The sequence below is a fragment of the Sciurus carolinensis genome, chromosome 3, assembly GCF_902686445.1.
Source record: "Sciurus carolinensis chromosome 3, mSciCar1.2, whole genome shotgun sequence".
Taxonomy (NCBI): domain Eukaryota; kingdom Metazoa; phylum Chordata; class Mammalia; order Rodentia; family Sciuridae; genus Sciurus; species Sciurus carolinensis.
Genome location: NC_062215.1, coordinates 130,712,981 through 130,738,135, shown reverse-complemented (window position 1 = coordinate 130,738,135; position 25,155 = coordinate 130,712,981). Strand labels below are relative to the sequence as shown.

General features: G+C 34.9%; 1 protein-coding gene across 2 annotated transcripts in view; it reads left to right on the top strand.

Annotated features, from left to right (window-relative positions):
* Pde1a (phosphodiesterase 1A) overlaps positions 1-25,155 on the top strand; it is a 342,540-nt gene that overhangs the window by 82,531 nt on the left and 234,854 nt on the right. Inside the window, exon 1 of one of the 2 annotated variants that reach the window (XM_047542641.1) lies at positions 7,841-8,304. The exons of the other annotated variant lie outside the window; for it this stretch is intronic. Within the exon in view, the coding sequence (XP_047398597.1) occupies positions 8,252-8,304 (53 nt within the window). The 5' untranslated portion in view covers positions 7,841-8,251. Of the gene's footprint in view, positions 1-7,840; positions 8,305-25,155 lie in introns of those variants that run through there. 2 annotated transcript variants of the gene reach the window in all.

The window sequence follows — 25,155 nt, the reverse complement described above, 5'->3', positions numbered from 1 at the left end:
CAGGGATGGTGACCTACTTCTATACATCTAGGTTATTCCCACAGATCCTATTATAAATGTACTATTGAAAGTTTGACAAATTCAGCAACTGTTTCTATTCAAAGTCAGCATGAGTCATTATTATCTCTACTTCTGTCTAATTCTTAAAGCTTGGAGAAGTCAATAGGTTAGCATTTAGGAATTTTCCATTTACTGACATTGATTCAATTCATTTCTTGGTGGTAGTTTTGCACGTTTGCTCATAGACATCACTGAAAGCTCAAGACAGATTAAAATAAAACACTACTAATTGAATTTAGGGTCATTTTGAAAACAAACTTGAAATACAGAGGAAAACTGTTAATGATGACTCAGTCCTGAAGCTAAGTTGATGATTTAATGATTGATTCAGGAGCTGAGTAGGAAACAAACAAGCCTCAGTGTGCAGCTAACTTTCCGCTAACTGAAGAATTGTACATAAGAGTATATTCAGCATATTGGGAGAGTAAGGAAATCTCTGAATTATGCGCTTTTAAACTGTGATATCACATGGATTATTTCCCTGATCACAACCTCTCCTCATAGGTGACAGCAGGTGCTTCTTGAACTCTTTAGGGTAACGTGCCCTCCAGATCACTATGCTTGGGGCTTTTGAAACTCTGCCTGCCCTTCCTCTTAGCCTGCTTGCTGAATATCTTTAATTCTTTCAAACCCCTATTGTACCTTCTCCTTTTGAATTTTCTGACTCAAAGGGAATTTTATATCAAGGAGGTTTCTTTTTGTAACATTCCTTTAATTCCCACCATACCAAAGTCATTTCCTTTTGCAGTAGATTTGTATATTGTTTGGTTCCACACTGAGTGGTGGGCGTTTGGCTATGAGAATCTGTTTTCCATGATTTCCTCTGTTGTTGTTGTTGTTATTGTGTTCACTGAATGTCACCCTACTCAAAGGAAGTTGTCTGCCTGCCAGATCTACAGGCTGTCAGAACCTGTGGGAGTGCTAATTGGAGCCAATCAAACGTTAACTGACCTGCTTCCACACTCCACTGACAAAGGAATTTCTACTCTGTGAAGTAGAAGGCTCTGTTCTGCTGGATATAAATGGCTGGGAAGTTAGCCAATCAGGGGAACAGCTTTTCCTTGTCACAAGCTACAAATTGGTCTTCCTTATTTATTTTAGAAAATAATAATTTAGATGTATTTTGTTATTGAATAAGTAGTCAATAAACTTTAAGTCTAACACACGAGTTGAAAGAATTTAGTTTAAAACTGTTCACTGGATAGAATCTGAGTTATCCCTCCCCATCCACTCAAGGTAGACAAAGTTTTTGGTGAAATTGAGAACCATTTTGAAAGTGATTCTCTGTTGTATCATCAATTTTAGTATTTCCATTTACTGTGGATTTAATATGTCTTCTCCAAAATTCAGGAGTTGCCAAACTGGTAGTAAGAGATCCTTAGTGGGAGGGATTAATGACCTCTAAAAATGACTTTGTGCAGTATTGGGTTAGCTTGCTCTTTCTGCCTTCTGTCATAAGGGCACCCAGGAAGAAGACCCTTGTCAGACTAGGCACTAGCAACTTGATCTTGGATACCCCAGCCTCCAGAACTCTGTTAAAATAAAATTCTCTTCTTTATAAATTACCCAGTCTCAGGCCTTCTACAATAGTAGCACAAAGAGAACTAAGACACAATTGTAATTGTTCTCAGATATGTAAAACTCCTAATCTGAATAGTGTAATGACTAATATTTCAAGATGAAATGCATATATAAGTATTTGAAGCATTGCCAGGGATCAGTAAGAATGTATTTTTAGATTCTTAGTCATAAATATGAGGAAAAATGTATTTTCAGTACAACTCAAGTAGGTTTATTTTTAAGGTGGTCATGAAGAGTTAGATGTTCTAATCTTTTCCTCAGTCACTGCATTTTGTAGAATGAATTTATTCATGCATTGAACTGATGAATTTGTGAACAAATAATTACACAGATTATGATGTGCATAGATTATGAGGGAAACAAAGACATGCTGTAGCCTAAGAACTTCTGATGATATTGTCAGGAGAGATACATGACTGAAGGGGAAACGCTGCAGTTGAAATCCAAAGGAGCAGGACTTAGAGCATTTCAGACAGAGGGAAGAGTTTGCACAGAGGAGGCAGGGAGTATATGGAGTGCTTGAGGGAAAAGAAACCAGTGCACTTGGTAGGGTATGGGCCAAAAGATAAGCGTTTTGAGATGGGGTAGAGGGAGGTGAGGGCTGGATCAGGTAGCAGGTTGAATGACAGACTGGTGAGTACACTCACTGTGTGCCCACTAAAATGAATGAGTAATAAAACTTCATAATGTAATGGGGGAAATTTATTTTTCTCTCTTCCATTTTGATTGTGTTACTTCTTCTTTTCTTATCTGCAGAGGCCTCCACCTGCCTCATGCAGGGGTAAGGAGTGGGACTGATGTTAGCAAAGATGGATAAGAAACTCAGCTTTGAATACCTCACCATTTAGGTATTCACTTATGAGTCACTTTGTAACACAATAGTCCCACAACCCAGACTTTGTTCTCACCAAAGTCTACAGACTTGAACACTACGTTTAGTATAGACAACAGACAATGGGTACTTAGGAGATGAATTGAGAGATTTTCTGCCACTAAACATGGGGAAGCTCATCTCTTCTGCCCTGGCAATACATAGAAAAGAGAACTCGAAGAAAAGGTGTTTTGTACAAGTGGTCAAAGTATTTTGACCTCCTACCTATAAGATGAAATCCCACTGTGGAAACATGTTCACTTGACAGTGAAAACCTAAAAGAGAGAGGATTTTGCTGTGACTTATGCAGTTACCTAGGAAAGAGTAAATATTGTGGTATGGTGTGGCCAGTCCAAACCTTCCTCAGTGCCTATGTGCAACAGAGATCTGAGGAAACACTGGTCAGTCCTGTAGGGATCCCAGAATTCAGCTGAGATGGAGCAGTACATCTTTGAAGATCTTGCCATGCTCACTGCAAGGGGTCAGAGGATCCTACACAGATGCCAAAGGGTTAATAGCCTCACTTGAGATACAGACAGAGAATTTGGGTGAGATTTTGAGGGCCTGGCAGCATCAGGGAAGGCTGAGATTGGTTCTGCCAGCAGGGAATGACTATTGTTCTCTGAATGAATAGAGCAGCCATGGATTTTGACTGTAGATAGATAAGGGACACTGTTGCAAAGACCAGAGTACACAAGAAGAGAAAGGACCTGCAGGTTTGGATATAAGGCTACCTCTTTCCTGCTACATCAAAGTCATAGAAACCCATCTCCTTATAAACTTGGTCATCTCCTTGGGAAAAAAACAAAACAAAACAAAATAACCCACCAAACAGAAGAAGGAAATACCAAAGACTGAACATTTTAGCAGGTATGATTGAATTTTTGAAAAAGAATACTTATATAAGAAGATGATGAGGTGGCAGTAATGACTACTTTGTTCATGTATTAACACATTTAAGAAATAACCACTGAGTGTCTCTTATACACCATGCACACAGAATAAAACAGACCATAGACCCTGCCTCCCTGGAGCTTAGCTTCTACTGAAGTTAGTTCAAAGTTGAAGCAGTAAAAAAAAACAAAAAGTAAAATTAGAAAAATAAAAATTAGAAAAATAAAAAATAATTGTGATTAATTTCACATTTGAATATGTACTGTATTTAAAATTCTACAACAATGTGGATAAAAAGCATTCTGTCGGTATACAAGACATTGTGGTAGTTAACAAAGCCAAAAATGGCTACAGAGTTTATTATTGGTTGGACACTAAATTTAAATAACTTAACATTTTGTCGTAGAGTCACTGAGGAAGTCACAGAACTTCAGAGCAGGAAAGAAACTTGAAGGTCATCTGGCCCAATGTCTAAGTTTGTTTAGTGAGGAAACTGACACCAGAGATCTTGGTAGGAAATATTAATTAATTAGCCTGTTCTATTCACCTTGATGTCAGAAGGCCTGGTTTCTAGGACTGGCTCTTATGAGTATTGAGAACATAATGGGTAACACTATGGTAGTTAAGTAGAGTAGGGGGTTAGAATAATAGATACTCCCTGGAGTTGTTTCTCCTCTTTCTCCATAAAATGTCAAACATGGCCCAGAAAGAGCACGAGCAACTTCAAAGGCAGAGTGCCTGCCTACACAACAACTGACTTAATAGGAATAAAAAACTTGGCTCAGGAATGAGATATCTGAGCTTAAATCCCAGATTTATCAAGTACAAGTAACTTCTTAATCAGTTGTGAAGCCTGTAGCAAGATATTCACTATAAAAATGAATAACATGCTGAAACCTCTGAATGACTTACCTGGAAAGGATAAATCAGATCTAAGTTCTCTCTTAGTGAGAGAACTTACTCATTCTCACTCATGTGCTGCTGTAACTTTCCCCCATCGGGGGAGGGTAGAGCTGTGGTTAGCACACCAGGAATGATTCGCACACTGCCACCGACCTTATGATACGGTTGACCAAGTAATGTTTCCCTTCACTGATACAATATTTATAGCCAGGGCAAATGAAAATTATGGTATTGCTTGCATTTGATGTACATGTTGTATATATTTTAGTTATATTGAGGTCTACGTACTTCTCTGGGGCAGTATCACATGCACCTTTATTTCATCCTTCATATGTGATGTGTCAGCAAAATTAAAGATTGGGAATGAAGTTTAGTGTATACAATACTCTAATCATACTGAAGGATAGCTTTAACCTTGGTGGAAGATGGAGAGGAAAAGGGAAAAAAGCAGGTTTTAAAAAAAAAATGACAATATATATGTATATACTGATAAAAGCTAAAATGACATCTAATCCTTTCTTGCATTTCCTTTTCCCTCCTTCACTTAATTTAAAACACCTTTAATGTATAACTTGTGACATTGTGTTAAACTGTGCTGAAAACAAGAACACACACTTGATCTTAGACTGAGACTTGGCTAAACTTCTGTGGTTAAAGAGACAACCTGTAGATATACTCATTTTCTGTCACTTGGGTAGCATATCAACTGATCTTTCTGCCATTGAATGCTTTGTCATTTGAGTATTAGAAACAGAGCCAGAAAACAAGCAGTAACAATAGAGAGAAAGAAAAACTCACCTGTTTTTCATGACGATTGAGAGAAAAATACCATGACTCTTGTAATATAGTTTTGGTTTGAGAAGTTATATGAGTTGGTCCAGATATTTCATCACACAAAATGAGATATTTAAGACAGATATATTGGTGTGTTTCAGCTGAGTGTTTTAATAAATTAACTTAAATATTTGCTGATCACCTATTATGATGGTATTTATTGGTGCTGAGTGGGTTTGGGATGTATGTGAGCGTGTGTGTGTACATTTGAGGTACGTGTGTTTGTGTGTGTGTGTGTGTGTGTGTGTGTGAGTGTGAGTATGTGTGTATGTGTGAGAGAGAAAAAAAGTGTTAGACAGTTAGGCTGCATTTGTTTTACCATATCAGGAAAATATAAACACCATTTCTGACGTCTGCTTCCAGAAAAACAAAACTTTTCATAATAAATTACACTTAGTCCACTTTATAACAGAGTTAGCCTGGTTATTTAAGCCATAAATGTTAGCATTTTGCACAGCACAGTTGTGTTAATGTGGGAAATTATTTTTGTACCTGAAGCGACCATAGTAAGGTCTTTTCATCTTATCGAGCACCACGTTAAAACTAAGTCAGTAAAGGAAATTTTCTTCCTAATATCCAATTTAAGTACTCTTTCAGAAAAAAGCTAATAAAAAAATTTTTAGCTACACATTTTTCTTTGTGCTTAATGGATATTTGTAGGTTTTTTTCATTTTTTTTTAAGTATTAAGATTGGGGTTAAATAGGGTTTATTGTATATGTGACTTTTAACTTGTCTCCCTTAATCACTTAAGAGAAAAAATATATAAGTCTATCATAAGGAAGATCTTATGGATTTCCTATGATTAATTTAACAACTTTTGGATTCTTCAGTTGATAATCAAGTCTTTGAACTTCAAGTTAGACTGTACATTTGCTTGATGTTTGAACTGCACCTTGGCTAATTGTTTAGAGGTATTTGTGTTGAGTTTCTTCTAACATATTTATAAAAAAAATCATCTTGCATTTTTAATTAAAAGTAGAAAAAAATAATTTTAAAGTTTTTGGGATAATTCTCTTGTACTGTCCCTCAGGAGGAATAATAGTAAGGAATAATAGTAAAATAGGTAAACCATGACCACAGAAATTGAATGCTCTTCACAAATGCAAAAAAATCTTTCAAGAAAACTGCACAATGTGTTACTTATACACCTTCCTACATAACAAAGAAAGCCACAGTGAGTTTGGAAGTAGGTAGTCTCCATAATTAATTATAGAACACGTATAAATTTGTGATTGTATTCTTACTGATAATGATGGAAACATTGATTTAGATATCACCATATAAATAAATATATTCATGAATATATGTAATATAAAATTATTTAAATTTATGACTACAGAGTATGTGTGTAATTTTTGGAGTATCGGATATCATAATTTCCATGTTAGGTAATTTGCAAGAAGCAAACTAATCATATTTAGAAATAAAATGATGGTACTATAAGAGCTAGAAAAGAACCATAAAATTCAATTAATATTATAACTTCAGTTTATACTCAAGAAAACCGGAGTTCAGACAGATCAAGAAATTTGCCCACAGTGGCCCAGCATGTTCATGATAGAACTAGAACTAGAACCCATTTATTTTATTATTAGTTCAGTGCTCTCAGACTATATTTCCTACTCTGGATTAGAACTTCTTGATAAAGACAATAACTTATTTGTTATTCTCTCCTTCTTTTTCTGTCCTCTGGGAACAAAATCAAAAGGTATTCTTGCTCCTCCAGAAGTATTTGGAGAGTGCAAAGGACTATAGGTCATGTCCTTGTTTGTGACTCTTGATTCTTAATTTTCTGGCTCATTCAGCTAAAGGCATGTGTGTTACTCATTTTTCCCCCTTTATTACATGTATATTTTTAAAGTATTTTAATCATGCTTTGAGACGGTTGTGTTACTACATACCAAATCTCTGGCCTGGAATCTTATGACATTATTGATTGAGCAGGAACTTTGTTAGCCATCAGGAAAGTCTTCAAAACAAGATTTGTTGAAAAATGAGAATTCACATTATCTGTAACTAGAATAAGAGTTCCTACAGTGTAATCTAAGTCTTCTAAATAAAACAATTGTAAATGTAATTTATTTTCAGTTGTTTATACATTATCTTTTATACCTGCTTGACTTTCCTTTGATTTTTATAAATTAAAATTCCATCATTAATAAAACCTTGGACTCTCAGGCTGTTTAGGGGATTTGTGTTTGTGTGTGTGTGTGTGTGTGTGTGTGTGTGTGTGTGTGTTTTCATTTCTTTTTCTGCAGTACTTCCTCTTAGTTCGAAAGCCTCATTTGGGTACACACATCTAGGTACAATGTCACCAACAGAATTGAGCAAGTTTTGTTTTTCTAACTTCTGTAGCCCTGGCAAGCCTCACATGGGCTTCTATCAGGGAAATGGCATCTTCAACTTGAGCCAAGTGTAGGTTATTAGGTTACAAGTGCCAAAAATGATGAGCCGTCTCCACACTTCATCCAGCATGAATAAAAGCAAGATTGTAAAATAATTATAATCTCTTGAAGCAGAGCCAGCCCTGCAACCCGAGCCCATCTTTCTTCATTAATTTGTATACAGTTCTTATTTTAACAGGACAAACTTTCAGAGGGTACTCACATGGGACTGCTGAACCAGCTGTACAACTTTTATTTTGAAGAAAAAAAGTTGAGCCTCAGAACAGGCTGTTTTAAAGACAGGGAGGGACTTATCCTTTCTGAGCTTGACCAGCATGTGGAAGGAGCGCTCTCATGGCTGCAATAACTTAGGGAGCTCCTACCTGGGTGACTCTTGGGGTAGGCAGTTTTCTGTTTGTTTTGTTCTGTTTCCGAGGGCCCAGTGTGCTCCTCTTGCCCTTATCAACGTGACTCTTGGTGGTTTTTGCACACCCTGCTCTGTGGGGGAGTGCCCCAACGTGCCTGTCTTATGTGGCCTCTATGGACACACTGCTCAGCTGGCAGAGAGCAGGGAAGTTTTCTCCCAGCACCCAAAAAGAGAAAGAGGAAACCACTTTTTCCTTCTGGGCTCCTTGCAGCACGATAGATCAGGATAAGCTTCCACATTCCCTCCCTGGATTTTCTGGAGTGGTTTCCAGGAAGAAGTTCAACCTCCACCTTTAAATGGATGACCACGTCACAATCAGGAAGAAACATCTCCACAGACCCATCTTTAGGTGAGTAATACTAGTCCCAGGTGGCTCAAGGGCTCTCAGGAACAATCCTTCCTCTCCTTCATCCTTAACTTGTGGATTCGCACAGTAAGGTACAGCAAAACAATGAAGAATGCCTGAAGTTTAACTTCGTGCACGCTGAAGGAGTCCTTTTATTTTCTATTTTCTGGAACTCTGTACTTAAGTTCTTATCAATTCCTCAAAATATATTTTAAAAACATCTTAACTAGTCAAGTACATGAGTGACATTGCACTGGAAAAACTTTTGGAACATTATGCAATCCCTCACAGCTTCTGAGGGCTGTGGCACAGCCCTCCGAATAGGAAATATTGTGCTTGGTTCTTTCAACTGATTACACTCAAGGGCTGTGTTTTAGTGCTGCAAATGCTACATCTTTCTGAAGTAATGTGTTGTGAGGTAAATTTGAATTTGAAAGCCACTGTTATAGAGTGCCCATTTTGTAGCTCATTCAGGAATATCAGATCAACAGTTAAGGAAATAATGGGGCAATAGGAAAAATTATACACTGTGGGGAAATCTGTGGCCAGGCAAGATGTGAATACAGCATAATGGATTGAGTTAAGGTTTTATTTGGGAGGAAGGGACACTCTGAGAGTAGAAACTTCTCCACTGATTCTTTAACACTTGATTTGTTAGTTTATGTACTTTTAATAATTTTAAAGTAGCTAGAAAATTAACACAATGATTTCGTTAAAAAAACGTATTTTTTAAAAGAAAGAATTATGTATCAGTTTTAGGGCTTTTCCCAAGGTAGCATTCTAAACATACAGAGATACTAAACTTTATTAATAGAAAGTGTTAAAGTCAAGTTGCAAGCTGTTGATCTAGAATTAAATACAGAATAATAAAGTGTATGGATGGAATTCCTGGCATTCCATGGTTATTACACAATGAATAAGAGTGGACTTTAAGGACTATAATTATGTTAAGTATGACCATTTTTTTATGTATTAAGAATTATTACAATATTATTAATAGAAACAACATACTTTTGTAATGCTTAAGACAGGGCTAGTGCAAATCTGTTTTAAATACTTCTTTTGACCCTAAATTATATTTAAGTTCATACATACACTTTTTATGCTTTTTTATTCAGTACTGGGGATATAAACCTGGGCATCATGCTAAATCCATACAATGGATTTATAATATCACCATCTCTATCTACTTATACATGTATTTGTAAATGCTATGCGGCAATTGCAGTAAATAATAACAATAAAAAAAAAATCCAAAACAGCAGCCCAAATGTGAATTCACCTGACAAATTTCCTCAAAAGTTCTCCCAATCCTAGGTAATTAATCTTTACTTTTCCCAAGTGCACACGTGATTTCAAAAAGGCATGATAGTTGCACTGTGAGTTCAAATTCAACTTCAATAAGATACCACTCAAACAGCACCCATAGCAGTTAGGGAAGGCAAGGTGTTGGATAAAAACAGGTCACCTAGCCATCACTGCTGATGTATTGTCTCATTGTGGAGTGCCCAGGATCAAGGCAAGTGATCTTCATGTCAAACCCACACCTATGCTTAGGTGCTACTTGCAGGTGGATTGCAACCTAACTACAGTTTTACATGGTGGTTGATTTTGATATAAAGAACAGATCCTTTGTGAAAGTTGAGATTCTTTGCCCAGATAACTAGAATGAAATTTAGCAGATTAAAATGATCACTTCATGATACTGGTGATCTAAAAGAGAAAAGGTAGCTACCAAAAAGGTCATACTTTCATCCAGAAAACTGTTTAAAACAAGTATAGAAATGGGTCCCTAATTGAAAGCAGCTAGATGTGGGAATTGGGGATTTATTGGTCAGCTGGCACCTTGACAATTGGCACTGGTTTGATCAGGGCTTGATAGGGATAAGGGAAAAGTGGATTCAAATAATTAGGCACAATTCCTCAGAGAAAGTTTTGGCTGATATTCAGTAAAATACAGCCTTGACTTCCTGATAGCTAGTTGTACTCTTTGGCAAGCTGGTAAGTGCCATTGGTACTTTTGCCCCTTTGCATGCCTCATTTCATTTTCTTTGTTAGATTTCTTGACAAGTATCTTGTCTCCTTGGCTATCCTGAACAGCCCAGTGACTCACATTGAGACATCTTTCTCAGTCTTGTCTTTTCTGGTCAGAGACCCATTTACCAGACCTTTCCTTCTTATGATGTCCTTGTCTGTGCTGCAGTTCCTAAGGGATTTGCACATTGGTTATTAAATCTACTTGCTCAGCAAATGTTTGTGCTAGTGAAGTCAGTTACAAAGTTAACAGAAATTTTGCGGAAAAAAAAAAAAAAAAACTTTGTTGTTTATAAACAATTCATTTAAATGTCAATCCTTAAAACAGATCAGCCCAGGGATTTTTGTTTAGAAATGTCTGAATTTTGATACCATTCCAGCTTTCTCTTTATAAGTTGTTTTTTCCTCTAATTGACCCCCATGATTTTATTTCAACTCACTTTGCATTCTTTGAGGGACTTTGAGCCCACTAGACATATCATCTAGTACTTACCTAAATGAATATGGTACAATCAGATGATGGGTCACAAAAAAGATAATAGTGTCCTGGTAGAGCAGATCTCAGGAATAATTAATTTTGATATCTAAATGACCTGAGAGAGAAGAGATCAAAGAGTTTATTTATTTTTAAAAACTAATTAAGATCATATAAAAACATAACTTCCCTAAATTTCAGAAAGTAAAATTCATCCCTCAAGTTGAAAAAGGAAGCTGAGAGTTTTGGAGTAGATGGTGTTCATTTAAATTCCATGACTGGATAAGATACCAAGAAGACTGGGAGGAATCTGACATTGTTCAGATCCAGTATCTAAGAATGTCTGGGCCTCCTACAAAAAAGATTCCCAGATCATCTCACATAGTTAGTTATCAATCTATTTTTAAAACATCTTCCTTGGACATTTTAAATATATATTTTCACATCATGTCTGTAAGGCAAGGAACAAAGGCATAGTTCCTTTAATCGCTAAGCAAGGAGCTTATATCATCTTTCTTATGCATATGATGCAGAACTTTGGGATCAATGAGACTGCTCAGCCCTGAGCAGTTATAAATAGTGTCTCCTGAACACATTTTGTAGCTTTTTCTGAAAACGCTCTTATAGCTTAGGCTTGTCTATATGAGTCTCCTTTTACTCAAGAGAAACACTGAAAGTTTTCTCATTTTCTAGGAAGAAAATACATCCCAAAAAGTATATTAATATGTTTTCAACCAACAATTCTAAATTCTGACCCTCAGCATTTATAATCAAGTTACACAGACCCTTAAAATCCCAAGTGTAAACCAACACTTAGTATTAAATGCTTTGTATGGACACATGACTTCAGGCTTTTAAAAACTTCCTTTTTTACATTACCAAAGAACTTTATCTCTGGCAATTTCGATAATTTATCTTTATGCAAACAAGTCATCACTTTATGTTTTAATATGATTTAGCAAATTCAAATGAAGAACCATAATGTAACTTCAGTAAAATTATTAATGAAGATACTTTAATCTTACTGTATACTCATATTGCTTAGTAAGTTTTCTATATACACAAGCCATAAATCAACCTTACATTGTTATATCAAGAAAAATCTATTTCTCCTACAAAAAAATTGCACCTGTAAAAAAGACTTTTCATCTCAATTTCATTTCAATGAAGATTTGTCTGGGATCTTGCTGTAATGATCTCCTCCAATTTGATTTGATATTTCATTTTTTTCAATTTTATTATATGTGTACCCTTTCCCATTTGTTGCTTCAAAGTCTTTCTAGAAGTAAGGAGTGAAAAAAATGAACTTAAAAAATAAATTGAAAAGATTTTACAGGCTAAATTTTATTTAGTGTTCTTTGGAACCAAAACCTTTTGAACTTTTTCAGTGCTCAAAAGTTATTTTTGTGGTGATTTTCCATTAGAAGTAACATGAAAAAGTCACAAGTAATATCAAACTATGCAAATGGCTCTTCATTAGCCCTAGCATTGAGAACTGGTCTATTAATCTGGGCTCTGAGACACTAAAGTGTAATGCTGCCAGAGCCCAAGACTAATGAAAATCACATTGGGATCTCCACGTCATTTAGTACATGCTGTTTCTTTTCTTTATGTGTTTTCAAAAGTTTTATTTTTGCAAGTATCTGTTAGTGGTGGAATTCTGAGTGTGTTTTTGGCAGACATACTCCCTTCACATAGAAATGTAGAAAGCAGTAGAATGGAATAAAAAAGACTAGAAAAAGATCTTAATTTTGTTTGTGGGCCTACTGGGGGTGGTTACTGGCCTATTGTGCTGTCTGAATTCTCATTTCAAGTTTTGGGATTTATTATTTATACAGGACTAGAATAAACCATGTTATACATTTATCATAAATATTATATATTTAAAATCATAAACCTTTCAGAGTGTAATGGTTTTTGTCTATTCCCACCCTAGCTAGTGTATTAACATCAGTGTCAAAGTTAAGCCAGAAGTTGCTAACATGCAAATACAAAAAACCATATTTCAGATTTTTACACAGGAATATAGAGGAACACCTGACTGAGTACTCTAATAGTGCTTTGGGAATAATTTTTAAAAACCTGAACAAATAATATAAAAAATAAAATTCACTTGAAAATGTAAAGAAATCATAATATGTTATAGCATTTTTGTTTTGTATTTATGATACCCTTTGATTTAAGCCTGTGTAACAACATCCTCTCATCAGAAGTATATGCTTTAGACAGAAAAAAAAAAAATGGTACAAATTCATCCAAGTGAAAAGAAAGTAGATAGAAAAGAGAAAAATAAGTATGTGCTGACAAGGTGGTATAATACATAAATATCCCCTCTTATTATGCAACAAGTTTTCTCATAGGAAGCTCTGTCAATCAATCTGAAATATAATGTAATTCTGTATTTATAAAAGTATTTTTTACCAGTGTTTCACTGTAAGATTAAATGAATTGGGAATTTGTTTAGTAAACAAAAGAGAAAAAGAAGGAATATTAATTTACCTGTTAGGGTAACATGGTCATTGGAAATTCAGTCAAAGAATTTAATAAAAAACAGTGAATGATGATTTTTATACAAGTGATGACTAATTGACAGAACAAAGCAATTATATTTATGCTATTCTTCCTTGTTATTAAAGCAAAAATACATTTATAAAACGAACATAGGGTAACAGAGGTAAAGTTTATAATACTGTAACCACATAAACCACATAAAGAGGTATGAAATTGACAATTCATGATTTGGGATATAGAACCAGGAGCAGTGAGCAGATTGAAGCATGAGATAAAGTCTCTCTCACTCAAGAGCTAAGCCAACCTCATTGTCTAACTAGAGCAGGGTGGTGATATTATGTTTATTTGGGATGTTGATATGATTTAGAAATGACTTTTCATAGATTTGGAATATCAGAAATGAGGAAAATCAAAATATGCAGGTACATGTTTAATAGTTTTATATCATCTGGAAATTTTTATATTTGGAGTAATCAGGTTTTTATGCACAGTGTTTAGAAAAGGAAGAAAGGAGAAAGGAAGGAGAAAAGAAAAGAAAAGGAGACAGAAAGAAAGAATTGGTCATACTTATGTCTACTTACTTGAAAGATGACCTGTAGGTCCAAAGGGAGAGAGTAGCTTTAAAAAGTTTGTAGTATTTGTAAACTCGGTCTCTTCAGTTCTGTGACTGGACATAACATGGTTTTGACAGTTTGTTCTCATGGGAAAGCTTTCGTTTATTTATGTATTTGATTACAGTCACTTGGACATGAGCTCTAATTGAGGAAAATTCAACATTTCCTGAATTGGAGCTGCTGAAAGTGAATGGGTAAGTTAGTATAATTGAGGGAAACCATGATAATACTTCATATTTGTTATCTGTGGCATCCATGCCTGCTCTATCAAAGCCCTCCTTTTTGTTATGAAGGAGAAGGAGAAGGAGAAGGAGAAGCATTAGTTCTCAGTCAAAGTGATATTCATTTTTAGTATTTTAATGACTTCATACTTTGGTATTTTAGGATATAATTTTTAGAAGAATTTACTAAGCAGCTATGTAAACATTAATTATATATTTATTAACCAATTGTTCATAGGCGCGGTAACTTTTGGGTTTTGATTATGGAAGTTACTTCAGCTTTAAAATAATTGACTTAAAGATTAAAGAGTTCAAAACAAATTGATTAGAGATCAAAGGTAAGGAAAAACAATAGGGCTGTGTCAGTGCACCCAAAAGTGACAATTTTGTGAGACCTAATTGAGGAAGGAAAGGAAAATCCCAATGGACCAAGTCACTTCTAAATTACATCATCTAATCAAAATTTGGATGAGAGCAGAGAGATACTTGACAATCTGGGCCCACTTCTTTGTCAGAGAACTCCAATGAATGTTATGTTGCAAATGCTTAGACCCAAAACTATAGCTATGTTTCTGTGAAACATTGAAACAAAAAAAGGAGACCTGCTCATTTCTAGGTCCACTTATCAAGCATATGTTGCGCAGTTCAGTTGTTTTTGACTGCAAGATCCTGTGGCACTTTATCTGCATCTTTTTATGGCACATATCCTTTCATTCTATCATAATTACTTGATAGAAGTGATTATACTCTCTCCCAACAGCCTCTAAAATTCCTGAGACTAGAATCAATATTTAATTCTTGTGTATTTCTCATAACTTTCAGGAGAATGTGTTTCATAAGTAAGATTTAACCCAAGTCTTCAAGCTTAAATATCTACAGGGTTCAGTTTGTTATTACAAATAAGTGAAGTAGGATTTGTGAGGAACAGTGGTGATCAGAATCAAGAAGCATTTACTTTCTCATTTTTTAAAAATACTGAAAGACTAAACAAAATCCAGCTGTACACTGCTAGCTAGTGACCCTTGACATGAATGATAGGATAAGTAATTTATTTTGTTAGGTCCACACAGTGGTCATCTCTCTGTTTCCAGGGTGAATGACAGCTAGGAAAGATTTGCTGAGAATCCTGGCAGCTATGTCTAAGAGGATTGGATATTTGGTTCTTATTTCTAATATTTATCCATAATGAAAAAAACAAATATTCTCTACAGTTTACTTGTACTGGTTACTTATATATAATTTTGTAGCATTAAAAGAAAAGATAATACATAATTTTTGAATGAATAAATGCATGCATGTTAACTTTGACTTTAACATATTCCAGTATCAGAAAAGTTAGCTCATTCCACCTTCAAACAACTTTCACTTGTTAAAGAAAATTTTCTTAAATTGAAACTTGTCTTCCTACCAGTACAACTTTTTTTTCTGCTTAGTAGAACTAGAACAAGGGGGACCATACTTTCAAAGGACAATTCTTCAAACAATGAAGACAAATGTATTAGCTTTGCTATTAAAAAATATTCCCCAAATATAATGACTTAAAAGTATCTTAGTGGGTGGTTGGGATGAGTGGTTCTGCTGGTCTGTGAAAAAGACTGGGGTGATCTCAGTGGGACTTTCTCATGCACCTGGGCCAGTTGTGGGTTTGCTGTGGGCAGGGTGATAAGGGGGTTCCTTGATTTCATGATAGCTTTTTTCCATTGTGTCTCTCAATGAGACTATCCTGCAGGCTAGCCTGGACAGGTCTCATTAAAGTTGTGGGAAGGGGAAGTGGAAACACTCTAAAACTCCAAGTCTGATTGAGTTAAGTTTCTATTGTCCTACTGGAAAAGTAAAAATGTTATAGGGCCTAACAGACTTGAGCAGGAGGACATTGTGCAATATAATGTCATAAGACAAAGATACAGGGAAGCACATACAATTGTCAGTTAATGCAGTAAATATGCTCTGATGGTATGTGTGTGTTTTTCTGAGTATTCTTTAGTTCATCTATAGTTCATTCAGTCACTGAAGAGAGAGCATATAAATCAAAACTTTCATGTTGTAAAGTGGTCTGAGTGACCAGTGAGGACAGGTCACTATTAACAGAATATTAACAGAAGAGTGACTGTCATGTGGCCTGTGGGTCAAATGTGGTTCACCTGACTCCAGGGTCACAGCATGCCTGAGATTCCTGGTTAAAAAGTTTTATTAAGTTAGAAGGCTTACCCAATTGCCTAAAACACAAACTCTTACCCTGATAATGACTGCCCACATTTCCTGGTTCCTTTTGGATAATTGATTTTCACCAAGTGTCATCCTAACACACTTGAGGAAATTGAATGTAATTTATTGTATAATTTTTGGCAATTTAATCCCATTTATAGCTAATATCATAAAACAAAAAGGAAGCCTTGAAAATACTAATAATGAAATAAAGCCTCCTTGTGCATTTGAATTTGATTTGAGTCACACCCATAATGTATATTCTCTTGGGATTGAGGTTTATTATTTTTGAAAAGTTATTTATTCTTTATGGGATAGATGTATGATACTGTTCTCTGTTACTGAATCTTCCCAAAACCGCAATAATGGGTAAATATTTTTATAAAAAGTAACAAATTATATAGCATCTTTTGAATCAATGATTCACAAAATGAGTCTTTTTGCTGTTGACATGAGAATGGCAGCTTACAGCATAAAAACAAAAACAAAAAAAGTTTTTGCAGTCCTAGACCCACAAATTCTGATTCACTAGTTCTGAGGTAGAAAGCGTTGGTGTATATCTACAAGCTTTCCAGTATATGCTGATCCAAAGCTAGATTTGGTACCCACAAAGAAGTTTACAAAGCATATTATATATTATTTATACCATTAAATAATATAATTAAATAATTATAAGATAATTAAAAATAAAATAAATAACATATTTAATGGTATATATTATTTAGTGGCATAAATAATATATAATTGATCCTAGGAATGGAAGAGCAGAGTAACATGGAAAATCTTTAATAATATCAGCATCATTATTAGAAATAAAATTTTCTTTCCTTCTTTTCTCATTAAAAAAATTTGTTAGGTTCAGGGAATTTGTGAACATAAAGATAGTTAAATTTTCTCCTTTAAAAAGTATTAAGCTCCTTTTTCAAAGGATATAGTTCAATTAAGAACAGAAGCAAACTCTATAAATGCCAAAGCAGTGACTCTCAACACTGGTCATGTCTTGCCATCACTGGGGAATTTTTAACAATCCCAATGTTCAGGTGCTATTTCAAACCTATTATATTAAAATCTCTGGGTGAGATCCAGGGGTCACTTTCTCTCAGACTCCCTGGTTTTCTAGTGTACAGACAAATTTGACAGTCATAGTCTTAAAGAGAAGCATATAGGATAAGCAGTGATAGAGTAGAACACTTGAGGGTGGCCTTCAAAGGGTGGCCAGGATTTTGAGAAGCAAGTGAAAGAAGGACAGTGTGTCTGGACAATGGTAGAACATGAGTAAAGCTTGGGAATATGAAAGTGCATGGAGTGTTTGGGAGAGTTTGGACTTGGGAGAATCCTGGCCAGCACAGAGTCATTCATCTCTCAATGGAGGGATGTGTGACTCAAAGTTTGGGTAAAGCTAGACAGTACAGGGCCATGCTGCTGAGATCTTATACGTATGTACTGTCACCTGCAAGGTCTAATGTCAAAAATGACAAATTCAATGAGCTGAACTCCTGAGTTCTGCATTTCCAAAATACCATTTTTTTCATAGAACATCATCCCCCTGAGATACTCTGAACAAAAGCATCACATAAGTTTGGTTAATGCTGCTTATCATGCTCATTTATCTCTTAGGGAATTACAAAGTATATTAGAAGTTTACAAAGCATATTAGAAAATTTTCAGCAAAACTTGAGTTTTTTTTAAAACTTCTCAAAACCTTCCACTTATGCATAATCCTTATTAATATTCCTAGAAAGTAGTATTTCAAAGAAACACTAAGTTTTCCCCCCTAAATTTTCCCCAAATATATCTCCTTTGTTTTTTGGACATCCATTTCCATACAACTCATATTTTTTCTTCCTTTAATCATTTTTTTCTTATTTATATTATCTGGAAGATAGTCTGACCCCAAGAAATTTTTCCACAGTTAACATTTTTCATCTCCTCTAAGAGAAGCTAGCCAAACAAAGTTGCCTACTTGAGAGAATAATGTTTTATTACATAACTGTGATGGTGTGAGTTTTAAAAAAGGAAGAAGAAATATTTTGAAAAGATTGAGAAACAATGAACAATGTCACATTATTGAAACAGCTGAGGGTAAATTAAGAAATAACAGATGGAAGTTCTGTGTGGATTATCACACCCAGGTGTCACTGCACATAAACTTGGCAGCATTTTACCTAGCTCTTGAGCTTTTCTCTTCATTTCATTCTGAAGAGATTTTTTTAAAGCTTTACCCTTAAATTTATAATTAATGAAACGTAGACAATTCAAAATCTGCAAGTAATGTGTTTTGAATAATGATTTTTTTGTATAGAACCTAATGTGTTTTGAATAATGATAGTTTTGTCGTATAGAACCTTAAGAACAAAGTGATTGTATGATCTGCCATCACAGATTTTATCTTTATTAAAAACAACATTAGGAAACCTTAATGCATATGCCAGACCAGCAGTATGAGTCTCCTTGGAGGCCTGGTCCCCTCTTTCTGGCCAAGGATAAGATTTGAATTTCCCAAAATACTTTTTTTAGCTACTCAGTATTGTTTAATACTTAATATTTCTCTTATAGAGGTGGAGAGAGGGTAAAAAGTGAGCCAAAGTAAATTATCACTGTCATATGATTTACTGTGATGAGTATACAAACATAGATCTGACACGGCACATATGATGTACACGCTAGGAATTTTAGGACATGAAGTACTGTCTCCAGAAGAAGTAAAGGAGGGAAAAGAAAGATCAAGTTCAGGCAGTTGCTTTGAAAGTGCTTCTAAACAGAAGAGATTTGTTGCTCTCAAAATATAAACAACATTTTCTTACGCAGCAGAAAGACCCTTGAGATGCTGAAGGATGTGGCTTCTAGGTTGTGTGAAACTAGAACAAGATTTCATTATGAATTTATTAGTAGACATGATTAAAATAATCTGAGAGTAGCCATCCTATTAATCTATATTGTAGGTATTGCTTTTCATAAATTTCCTAATATCCAAAATGCTAAATATTCACTTTTTAAAATTTAATGTAATTGAGGTCATTCTTTTTGGGGGGGTACCAAGGATGGAACTCAGGGTCACTCTACCACTGAGCCACATCCCCAGCCCTATTTTGTATTTTATTTAGAGACAGGGTTTCACTGAGTTGCTTAGCACCTCACTTTTGCTGAGGCTGGCTTTGAACCCCAATTCCTCCTGTTTCAGCCTCCCAAACCACTGGGATTATAGGCATGTACCATGGCTCCTGGCAAGGTCATTCTTGAAGGTCATAAAATATTTTACTTCATTGACAATTTTTTCTGAATTATACTAAGAATTTATTTTCTGAAAAGAAAAATCCTAAATCTGTTAGGCAAATAATATAATACCCTTAGAAGGTCATTATTTTCTTTAAGAATCAAATATTTAGAATATTTTATGTAGAAGAGAGTTGTAGAGATACAATTTTTTTAAAATGCTTTCCATTTCTAGTCTGTACCCATTAGTTCATGATGCTTGCTTTAATAATAATCTCCCCAAAATCAGTGCTAATTCAAAAATATGGAAAATCCTTCTGACCACATTCTGGGATCTGAACAGCTGTACTAAATTGACCTTTAAGTTAAACATTTTATTAAAATTCTTACTGATTCTTCTGTATCAGCTTTTAGATGAATTGATGTGGAAGTTGAACCTCTAAAGTTGAATATTCAGATGATACTCACTGACTAAAAGTAATTTGTTCTGCTTTATCTTTCTTCTACCTACCAATACATTATTCCTCCCATGCCAGTTTAGCTTGGTGGGCAATTTAAGCCTCCCTCCACCATTCATTGGAAGCTATGTCGATGCTGAGCTGGTGAAGGGCCCTAACTTGCATTTAATTGTTTCTTCTCCTTTTCCTTCTCCTTCTATTTTTTTCTGATATAAATGTCGAGGTAACAATATGATGCTGCCCCTTTCCATTTCCTGCTGGCTTTTTTTTTAACTTCATCTTCTCCTTTGCCAGACATTAAAATGTCTAGTGTTTCTTATGTGAGATCTGTTTGTTATATGCTCCGAAAACTAAGGGTCGTGCCAATTAATATGTTGTTCTACCTCCATCTGTTAAACATTGGGGCATTTAAACAATAAGTAAATCTGAGCGGACAGCAGCCTTAGGACTCCCAGGAGGAGTGCTGTTTCTGAATTTTTCCCTTTAAGAACAGGATTCTTAGGGAAGATCTGGAATTCCATATTGAAGATTCAGAGTAGAATGCTTAGGTGATATTTCCGTAACTTACTGAGTTGGTCGGACATGTCCCTTCTAAAATAATTTTCCCTTATATTTTAGGCTTCAAGTAACAATTCGATCTCTTTTCTATACATTAGTCTTTAAAATGTCTACTTCATTTCTTCAGTTTTTTCTTATTAACTTCTCCAGTCCCTTACAAAGATGTCTCTTCTCATAATCTCAACTATCTTCTGTTAAGGAATTCCTAAATTGACATTTGAAGTTCTCACCTCTGTCCTAAACAACATTTTGCATTTCTTCCTATGTCTTAGACATGACCACCTGATGACCTCCTGTTATATGATACTATTCTATCCAGAGAGATTCATAACTAATACCTACTGTTCTGTAAGAATAAATTTCAAAGCATATGTGTAAATATTCCTGCAACCTTTGTACCCTAAAATGCTCCATGAGACTTAATAGTTCACACCCACAGTATCACACTCAAACATAAACACACAAACATATATATTCACAGTAAAACAATAGGATTCCCCAGAATTTTATGTTTATGCTCAGTGAAAATATTTGAGAGAGGGGCTGGGGTTGTGATTCAGTGGTAGAGTGCTTGCCTAGCATGTGTGAGGCACTGGATTTGATTCTCAGTACCACATATAAATAAACGAATAAAATAAAGGTTTATCAACATCTAAAATAACTTAAAAAATATTTGAGGGAAAGATATAATATTTAGGGTTTTCTTAAGTATTGGGGGAATTTCCTTTATGTTAAATCTCTATAAATATACCAAAGACTTCAGTTAACAATTGTTTGAGAAATATTGCTTGGAGAAGCAGCTTAACATGGCTGCTTTGAGCCTCTTTGTTGATAGCTATTAAAGAAAACAAAAAACATTTCCCTGTACTTCTAATCCTCTTTTCATTTAGACTTGGAATCCCAGTGTTGATACCTCTTCACTTCTTGTCTTCTGTAAAAAAACAATTGTCCAGTTCTTTCAATTATGTTCTTAGAAAATTCCTTGTTTCTCCTTTCTTCTCTTTGTGCCTCTTCACATCAAAGCCTTTTATCTTCTCATCTAAAATCTTACATTTTGCAAAATGGGCTTCTAATCCCCAGCCCCCTTTTCACAGTTCCTTGGTTCTAGAGTTAGCAAATTAGACACTTAGGTTTTGCCATGGTTTCAGCACTTATGTAATTTGCAATGACTCTTCATTTCTACCAAGCAAAGCTGATTCTTCTGGCATTCCTAACCCTTTATACCTACTCTCCATCTACCTCATCTCTTTCCTCCTTTCACAACTCCTGTGCTAAAATCATTCTGGATGACTCACTGTTCCCTAGGACCTGTTTGGACTCCCCATTGTCTACTTTGTTTCCTCTGCTTCAGTGCTGCTCCTTAACTCCTGTCTGAACTACTTTCTGTCTTTGTACATGCTCAAGTCTTAGTTCAAATGCTTAATGTTCTGAGATTCTTCTGGCTAAATGAGCTTTTTTTTCCCCCTCTTATTTTTTGGGGCTTTAATGGCAATAGTACTTTATGTGCAGCTCTGTATTTCTGAGACTCTTTCTCTCAAACTTTTGTGTTATTGAATGTGTGTCCTATTTTCCCTTCTTACTATGAACTTATTGATGAATGATTACTTGGTATGTTCATATAATTATAGAATAATCAAGTTGGAAAGAACTTATATCTAGTACAACTCATATTTCACAGATAAGCAATTAAGGTTTTAGAGCTTTTCACTTATCTAGTTCTCACAGCTTGTCAGTGCTAGGTCGAGACTAGAACACAAGTCTTAAGTCTCAAGCCAGTGGTCTTTCTAGCTTAATTTATTTTCATTTTTTTGCTTTTCTATCCTGTGGTAGTAATAATCAGTGAAGAGTCGGTATATGCCAAGGATCTTACCTACATTACATCTAATTGGAATGGTACTAAGAGTGTGGACCTTCGTATTCACATATCGCAGATGAAGAAACTAAAATTCAGGGAGGTTAAGTAACATGGCTAGGTAGAGGAGTTTAGAATCAAAGCCAAGTCTATTTGCTTCCAGAGTCAAAGACTGTGTGAATAAAAAGGGCTTTGCAGTTTACAGTGGGCATTAGAATAATCATCTTGGAAACCTGAAGATTTGCATAGCCACCTAAGAACCAAGTCTGAGGATTCAAAATGACTATAGTCAGTTGTCAGGGAAATAAAAGTTAAAACTACAGTGCACTATTATTACATGCCTTCTGGAATGGATAATGGAAAAACTGAATATTTACCCAGCTTTGGTGAGATTTTAGAGCAAAATTTCTCAATCTCAACACCATTAACCTTTTCAAACAGATAATTCTTTATTGTAGGAAATACCTTATGAATTGTAGAATGTTGACCAGCTGCCTTGGTCTCTACTCCTAGAATTCCAGTGGCATCCCTCTAATTGTGAAGAAAAAAAATGAATTCAGGCATTGCCAAATGTGCCCTATATATTTACAATATCAATGCTTAATTAAGAACTGCTGGTTTGGAGTAATTGAAACTCTAATGCATGGTTGGTAGAGCCAAAAGTAAGCACAATTTTGGAAAACTGTTTTGTATTATCTGCTGAAGTTGAATATATATATGTCTGGAAATTCTACACACAACAAAGCATACACTTACCATATAGTCATCAGAGACCTGTATACAAGCATGGTCTTAGAAAGCATTATTCATAATAACTTAAACCAAAAAAGATCCAAAATTCATCAGCAGAAGGGATAAGCAAATTGGGTAGAATTCTATACAACACTGAGGAAGGATGAATCAAATACTCATGCAGCAATACACGCTGATATCACAAATATAATACTGAATGAAGGAAGCCAGGCACACAAACTCTATGGTTCCATTTCTCTAAATTCTAGAAAGAGCAATACTTACACAGGACAGTAGATATCCCTGGTGCAACTGGAAGTAACCCTGAGGTTTCTGGGATTGGAAATATTCTGAGTTTTGTTTTGTTTTGTTTTGTTTTTGATCTGGATTCTGACGATCTAAGTATGTTTAATTTATGAAAATTCACCAAACTGCCACTTAGGGTTTGTATAATTTTCAGAATGAATAGTATACTTTTGTAAAAAGTTAGAGGAAAAATATCTCCCTACTGCAGCTTCAGTTTGAGGGAAGACACAAATATTTCAAACTGATCAACTACAGATAAAGCTTCAAGAACACCTGATGGTGGTGTTAAGGGGGGCTTACGGGGGATGGGTAGGCATGAAAGCAATGCCATTGTTGTTTTTTGTGCCCTGTCACTGAAAACATGTCAAAGAAGTAATACATATGGAAGACAGTTAGAAGTTGATTGGCATGTATTTAATTTTTAAATTCTCTTATGTTTACCTACATATCCTGACAGTTTTATTATTAATAAAAGTGATTATACTATAATCATGAAGTAGAGTTTGAGAAATGGAAATGTTTTGCTCACAATGACACAGGTCATAGGAGCTAGCTGAATTATTCTATTATACTGTCATTCATTTATTGTACTGAATTTTTATGTATTCATTAAAGAGATAGTCCCACATTCATACTTAGATTGCTTATTTTTATTGGTATAGCTGGGAACAAGTCATAAAATATATAAGATTCTTTTAAAATAAATTATACCCTCATAAGTATTTATTCATAGTTTCAAATTGGGAGTGCAGTTTAAATTATAAAATTAATTAAATTGCTCATCATAGAACCTTTTCATAGATTCATTCTCACAAAGTAAAAATTTATAAACCACTCACTAAAAATACATATTATGAAATAAACTTATTTTGAAATATCAATTCTGAAGCTCAAAAAAGCAGGAAAGCATGCCAGTTATTTTTAACTCTTCACCTATACTGAAAATTATTATCTTTACCATTGATTGTAATTTGGCTATTTGATGATATGATTTAAATGTCTCTATTATGAAGGAAGAAACATAATATTTAATTTATATTAGTATGTTTACCTATTGACCATTCGGAAAGTGTAATTTTAATGTTTCTGACTTCCCTAGTTGAGTAAGATCAACAAGACTGAAGATTCATCATTAAAATGGACTTTGACTTCCCTTAACCCTATGGTACACCCAGTGATACTACCATCCATTCCATTGTCATGCATGGGAGAGTAGGCAAAGGGTATCCACAGAACTACCTGGAAATGAGAACACGATTATTTCTCAGTCCCTTGTTACCTCTGTTTGAATTATTTACCATACTTTATAGCTATACATCTACTTTTTTATTTGTTTAATATCTGTCTCTTCAACCACAATCTATCTTCTACATCCATGGAATGGGGATTGTTTGTACACATTCTCTGTAATGACTTGCACAGTAATAAGTACTAGATAAATCCTTATTGAATTTTTTTACAGGTTCAGGGCCTACTTAATTAGTTATTTAATTTGAACCCAGTATTTGAGATTAATCATTGAATCCATTACTCAATTCAGATAGAAATTTGCTAGCATGTTATTCACAATCTAGGAGTGGAGCTGGAGTCATATTTAGTGGACACTATGAGAAAGTTGCTAATTTAAGAAGTGGAACAAAGATTGAGTGTCAAAGACAAGCATAAAAGGAAAAGG